The sequence below is a fragment of the Egretta garzetta genome, unplaced genomic scaffold (assembly GCF_000687185.1).
Source record: "Egretta garzetta isolate BGI_Z169 unplaced genomic scaffold, ASM68718v1 scaffold487, whole genome shotgun sequence".
In the NCBI taxonomy this organism is placed as follows: domain Eukaryota; kingdom Metazoa; phylum Chordata; class Aves; order Pelecaniformes; family Ardeidae; genus Egretta; species Egretta garzetta.
In genome coordinates, this window is record NW_009260347.1 from 140035 (window position 1) to 146741 (window position 6707).

At 46.5% G+C, this 6707-nt stretch overlaps 2 protein-coding genes across 3 annotated transcripts; one reads left to right on the top strand and one right to left on the bottom strand.

Moving 5' to 3' along the window:
* Nucleotides 1-35: 35 nt before the first annotated feature.
* On the top strand, nt 36-485 carry LOC104129766 (scale keratin). Its single transcript, XM_009642730.1, has one exon. The coding sequence runs from the start codon at nt 36-38 to the stop codon at nt 483-485; it is 450 nt and encodes a 149-aa protein (XP_009641025.1).
* Nucleotides 486-2829: 2344 nt separating this feature from the next.
* Nucleotides 2830-3291, bottom strand: LOC104129768 (scale keratin). 2 transcript variants are annotated; one of them, XM_035898142.1, is made up of 2 exons: nt 3033-3291; nt 2830-2963 (listed from the first exon to the last, which is right to left on the bottom strand). In XM_035898142.1, the coding sequence occupies exons 1-2, from the start codon at nt 3289-3291 to the stop codon at nt 2830-2832; spliced, it is 393 nt and encodes a 130-aa protein (XP_035754035.1). The 2 variants fall into 2 exon arrangements, with proteins under 2 accessions (XP_035754035.1, XP_009641026.1); XM_009642731.1 differs by having other exon boundaries at nt 2830-3291.
* Between the last annotated feature and the right edge of the window lie 3416 nt (nt 3292-6707).

Here is a 6707-nt window from a genome sequence, read left to right on the forward strand (position 1 = left end):
CGGTGTGTGTTGCAGCTTGCCTCCATCCCTGCGAGATGTCTTGCTACGACCTGTGCTCCACCTCTGTCGGCGGCGTCTACCGCCCCCAGCCCCTCGCTGACAGCTGCAACGAGCCGTGTGTCCGTCAGTGCCCTGACTCCACGACTGTGATCCAGCCACCCCCGGTTGTCGTCACCCTCCCTGGCCCCATCCTCAGCTCCTTCCCTCAGGATTCGTTTGTGGGATCCTCTGGAGCACCCGTCCTTGGGGTCTATGGAGGCTATGGGGGGCTGTACGGCTATGGGGGCTACGGCTCCCCGGGCCGGGGGGGGCCGTACGGCCACTGGGGGCTTTGGCGCCCGGGGGGTCGGTACGGCTATGGGGGCTATGGCTCCCTGGGCTGGGGGGGTCTGTACGGCTATGGTAGATCCTATGGTTCTGGCTCTTGCAGCCCTTACTCCTACTGGAACAATAGGTACAACCGTGGCAGCTGCTGGCCCTGCTAAATCCTGCAGAAATATGCCCTGAATAATGAATAACCGGCAACTGAGAGATACAGTCTTGATCCACAGCAGTGGTCCCAACGGCGATGTTGTGAAGTCCTAATTGCTGCTGCCCCACTGCAGTGGAGCTGGGACCACACAGCACATCCCTCATTTCTTCACCCTCTACTCATGGTCTTTTGGGCTTTTTTCCATCTGTGTGTATAATGGGTGGGATAAAACAAGTAATTTATATCCTTATAAAATGGCACTTCGCTGTCCAGATGAAGAACAACAATTATGGAAGGGATTGCCTGAACTCTGATGCATATTCTTGATATTCTGCAATGCTTTTCTGTGAATGGCTATTTCTCATTAAAGTGATTCTACTCTGCATCAAAAAATATCAACTTTTAGTTTTAATTTCTTCTGCTACAGATATACAACTCTGTAGATGGGTAAAACACATCCTTACATAGGATGAGGCTTCAAAGCCGTAGCTGAAAGGGCCCAGCTATCAGTGAAGTCAGTCACCCTTTGCTGCACTCATTTGGGAGCAGAAACCCTCCCTCCCCAGCTGGCCTGGGTTACAATAATGACATTATTGTAACCATTATTGTATAGAAAGAAACCTCACTAAACCTCCATCCCCTAATGAGCCACTTGAACATGTTTGCTGGTCATAGCAGGAGCAGAGCTGGCGGCTCAGCTGAGGCTGGATTCAAAGCAAATTATGGGGAAAAGGGTGGCAGATGAGGCCCTCAGGTGGGAGGGATGCTCCTGAGTCAGAAGGGATTTAGGGAGGTGGGGACAGAGGGGTGAAGGGTGTTGGCATGGGGCTGCTGAGAGGGAGAGGACTGGAGGAGCTGCAACAAGGAAAAGAGATCTTCAGAGGTGGGTAGGGTGTCTAATGGACCTTTGGGATGAGGAACATCATGGGAGAGGTTGAAAGTTAGAGCTGCTGCAAAGGGGGGTTTCTGTTGTGAGGACTTTCTGTGTAGGAGGAATTGGGAAACACAACGGGGTCAAGGATAGGTAGGCAGGGTTATGACTTTTTCCACCTTTTAAACTTTCAAGGTACCATAGCTGGATTCTATCTGTTCCAGCTGTTCTTGCTGGCATAGATGAGCTCGCCCTTGGGGTAGCTGTATGGAGTGGCTGGTTTTCCATCCAAAGCCCTGCAACACCTTCATGATGATACAGAAAGGCCATTACCACGCAATTCCATTGTATGGCCCAGGAAACTTTCTTTCTTTAAGGATGTGACAGAAAATTAATACAGCTTTCTGCAGAGACTGTTGCGGAGGACAGAGTTTAAGTGTTTGAGTGAGAACCTGAAGTTCAAAGAGGTGAATCAAAGATGTACCTGGCAGAATTTCTTACTCAAGCTTAATGTTTTTAGGAAGGAGTTTAAAATGAGTAATTTACTGTTTTGTTTCTCTACCACTACTAATCTGTAACCAGGGGGTGTGTAACCAAGAAGCCAAATTCTTCAAAAACATCAAGAATCTTTATCAGAAAAATGGGGAGGGAAGGACAGCAGTTCCTTCTGTGCTGAGGGCTTTGCACTGCTTTTGTGCATTTGAAATCCCTGATTTTGGGGAGTGGGACACCCATCTAGATAGTTTAGACTGTTACAGTTGCACAGGTTAGAATCACAGAATTGTTTAGGTTGGCAAAGCCCTTTAAGCTCCCCCAGCCCAACTGCTCCCCTACCCCTGCCATCCCACCCCCAAACCCTGGCCCTCAGCACCGCCTCTGCCCGGCTGTTAAATCCCCCCAGGGCTGGGGACTCGACCCCTTCCCTGGGCAGCCCCTTCCAGTGCCTGACAGCCCCAAGGGGAAGGAATTGTTCCCAATGTCCAACCTAAACCTGCCCTGGTGCAACTTCAGACCATCTCCCCTCATCCTATCATTAGACTTTTCCTAAGGCAAATAACAAGGCTAATCACATGAGAAAAGACAACCAGAACATAGCAACTTTGATGCAATAAATTTTTAATGATCATGAAAGAAGGAATACATTTTCAGAATCTCCAGAAGTATGAAACTGTTATCCAGGCAGGGATACATTCACATATGATTGATTTTTTTTTTTTCCTTCCTGAGTCTTAGCTGTTGTTTTGAATGAACAGGAACCATTTTGAGCAACTCTGCTACATGTTTATCCCAGGCAATATGGAAATGTTATGGGAGAGGCATTAGGGCAGAAACTGAAAGTAGAAGTTAAGAGGAGAAATTCAGAAGGGGCTGAAGGGTTACAGCTCCGTGGATTGGAGCAGAGCAGTGGAGGTTCAGACCTCTTTAGCTGTGAAACCATCGCATCTCATCTGTTGGTTATACCTCACTTGGGGTATTTCTGCAGGATTTAGCAGGGCCCGCAGCTGCCACGGCTGTACCTGTTGTACGAGTAGGAGTAAGGGCTGCAAGAGCCAGAACCATAGGATCTACCATAGCCATACAGGCCCTTGTAACCCAGGGAGCCCCCATAGCCACACAGACCTCGGTAGCCCAGGGAGCCATAGCCCAAGGAGGACCCATAGCTCCCCAGACCCCCGTAGCCTAGGGAACCCCCGTAGCCTAGGGAACCCCCGTAGCCCAGGGAACCCCCGTAGCCCCCAAGGACGGGTGCTCCAGAGGATCCCACAAATGAATCCTGAGGGAAGGAGCTGAGGATGGGGCCAGGGAAGGTCACGACGACCGGAGGTGGCTGGATCACAGTTGTGGAGTCAGGGCACTGACGGACACATGGCTCATTCCCGCTGTCAGCGAGGGGCTGGGGACGGTAGATGCCACCAACGGTGGTGGAGCACAGGTCGTAGCAAGACATCTCGCAGGGATGGAGGTCCGTCTGTAAACCGTGGACACTTATGTTAACATTAAAGGAGTATCAAACTTTAGGTTATGTTTATGTTGAAGCAATCCAACAGTGCATCAGTAATAAATCTGAGAAGCCGCCATCGTTGCTGTTACTGTCCTTGCTAGGACTGTAACCTGGAGGCTAGTTTTGGCTTCATCGGACAGTGATGTACTTTTCAATTGTACCTTTGATATTTCCAGATGAGCTAATTTTGATAGTATCACATTGCTCTTAGTTGATGGTTTCTGCTTAATAAGTTTGATCTTTCCTATTATAAACTCAGCAGAACACTGCTAAATGCAGCCCTACACAACCATGAGTAAGAGCTATTCTTTATCTCCTAAAACAGTGAAGGAATTCTTTGAAGTGCTAAAATGTTACAAGTTTTGAATCCCAAACTACTTAATATACCCCTCTTCTGGGGCCCTTCTTAACAGGGCCTGGTAACAAATGAGAAACCAAACATTATTTCCAGCAGCAAAGGATGTACAGACCAGTGGCAGCCTGGCAGTAACTGAAAAGGACTTGGTCCCAAGTTAAAATCAAGAGTTCTTGACAGCAAGTTTAGCAAAGTTTGAGAGAAATCTGACTTACCCGATTCACGAAGGCGAGTAAGGCGAGAGAAGTGGAGAGGACGACAATGCAGAGAGCTTTTATACAGCTCCGACACTTGCCTGGAGGACATCAGGTGTCCTGTGTGTGAGCTCATAATTAGGTGCTAACCCCAAATTGTAGGACACGTAGTTCCTTAAAGTGCTGAAATTGTTTTTGCTTATTGCTTGTGCGTTGCAGGCACTTCAGACCCACGCATAGCGTGACATGCATGCTCCACCACAGACAGCTCTATCATCCCCAGGCTTTTGTGTGTGGAATTATTTTTTATTATTCCATTGCTCTCTTTAGCATTAGGGGAAGAAATAAGCTGGCTTGATTTATTTAAGAGTTCTGCATAATTAGGGTGACAGGAGGAGAGTAATTTCTTTTGTCCAGGCACAGGTCTTTGGTGTAATCAACAGTATTCCTGGAGACAAAATGGAATCTCTTTTAGGATCTCAAATGAAGGCTGGAGACAAATAACAAGGGTAAAACCATTTTTTTTTTCTGCAGGCTTAGCATTTCTACCTCCAGCTACTCAATACAAGGCAAACACAATAACCAGGAGCATCTTTTAATGGCCTTCAGACAGTTCTCCAGCAGTTGTCTTTCAGTCCCAGGAACAGAGAAATATTTCAGCTGGCAGTCACAAGTCTATGGAAACTGATTGTTCTGACTCGTTTCACCAAGCTTTGCTTTCCTTTATATTTTTTCGTGTTTTCTTCTCTTATTGTTACATGTTAGAGAGCCATACCTAGGAACACAGGACTAAGGCAAGTAAATCAGGCAATAAGACTTGACCGCTGAAAGAGATTCTAGCCCTGACACAATGAAGAGAGACCCCATTATACCTTGGGCTTGGGGGTTTTTTTGGCTAATAATTCAGTTAACATAAGCAGATGTATCTTTCTGGACCAATGTGTGCTCTAATAAAAAAGAAGGTAGATTTTATTTTTAAAGTCAAAGAAGGAAGGTCCAAAAAGTGTTATAAACCACAAACTGGTTACGGGAAAGACCCAAGTGACCTTAACTTACCTGTTTTAAAGTGATGCTCTCCCATAATAGTGGGGTGTATGCGTCCAGGCATACTTTTTAAATAATTATGACACAGTATATCCAAGCTAGTAATGGGTGTTTACGAGGTATTTGAAAATCCTTTGGAATGTTCTTGTAAAACTCTGAGATGGGGTTTCTTTTCAGTATCGTGGCTCAGGAAATCTCCATATGTATCTCCAGATTTAGAAAAGCTTATAATTTAGAAATAATACGTGGTCTGAGGATAACCATGTTGATGATTACGATAACCATGATAATGACATAGTATTACAATAATGGCACAAACAAAGAAACCAACCTCAGCAAAAGCCGGCATTTGCTTTTCCCAGTGGATTCCCACCTCATAACTGCTCTCTGCTGAAGATGCCATCAATGAAGGGGTCAGCTGCAAGACCTTGTAGACCAGGATCAAGGACCCCTGAGGAGCAGGCTAGAAATGAAAGAAAGCTTCAGGAAAATGTACCCTCTCAAATGTGTGGATCAAACTGAGCCGAAAGTTTTGAGTATCCCCAACTGCTTATGATTCCAGATATTCACTGGGAATCTGTCTGCTTTTTGATGTCACTTTGATGATATTTTCGACACTTTGATGTCTAAAAGGTTGCTTTTATCTATTGGATGTGCAAGTGAAATAGGGGCTGCAGAACACTTGGGAATCCTTTAAGTCCGTTAACACTTGGGAATGGTCTTTGATTGAAGCAGGAGGTCTCAGTAGTTTTGAACGGCCAAGAGGAGCCTGTTCCATGTAGCTGTAGACATGCCAGAAGAAGGGCAGAACTAAAACATGGGAGATGAGCAAATGGGACACCAGTAAGAATTGCATATTCTGGGATGCAGCCATGGAGTTATTAATGCTATTAGACTGTGGTTTAGTCTGCTACTCGGAAATCTCAATTCACAGCTCGCTTCTTCTTTTCAAATAGGAAAGGCTTTTTTTGCTAATAGGGTTAAATTTGGGGTGTCTTCTATATACCTTCTACAAAACCACACAGCTACCTCAGTAAATCACAAATTTAGCTATTAATTCAACATACACTTTGACTATTCTGAGCTTTTCATCCTGATCGTTAAAAATATAAATCTCTCCTTTCAGCACTAAATTCAGCTTTAAGATGTAGTTTGAGGGTCAGCTAAAACCTAAGGCTGTTTTGGACATCTGCCGCTGCGTATTCAGGAATGCTCACAATATAATTTGATTCTGAGAGTATTGAGAATCTCCAGTGGTTTCCGATATTAATTATGTCACACCTCGGAAATAAACCTAAGCACACACAAAATATTGCCTGTGTTCCTGGGGATTGAGACCCCACCTGGAGCACTGGGTCTGGTTCTGGGTTCCCTGGTTCAAGAAAGATGAGGAACTCCTAGAGAGAGTCCAGGGGAGGGCAACAAAGATGATGGGGGGGACTGGAGCATCTCCCCCACGAGGAAAGGCTGAGGGAGCTGGGCTTTTTCAGCCTGGAGAAGAGAAGGCTGAGAGGGGATCTCATCAACACGTACAAATATCTCAAGGGTGGGGGTCACGAGGACGGAGCCAGACTCTTCCCAGTGGTGCCCAGCGCCAGGCCAAGGGGCCATGGGCACAACCTGAAGCAGAAGAGGTTCCGGTTGAACGTGAGGAAGAACTTCTTGACTTGGAGGGTGCCCGAGCCCTGGCCCAGGCTGCCCAGGGGGCTGTGGAGTCTCCTTCTCTGGAGATCTTCAACGCCTGCCTGGCAGCTGTCCTGGGCTCCTGC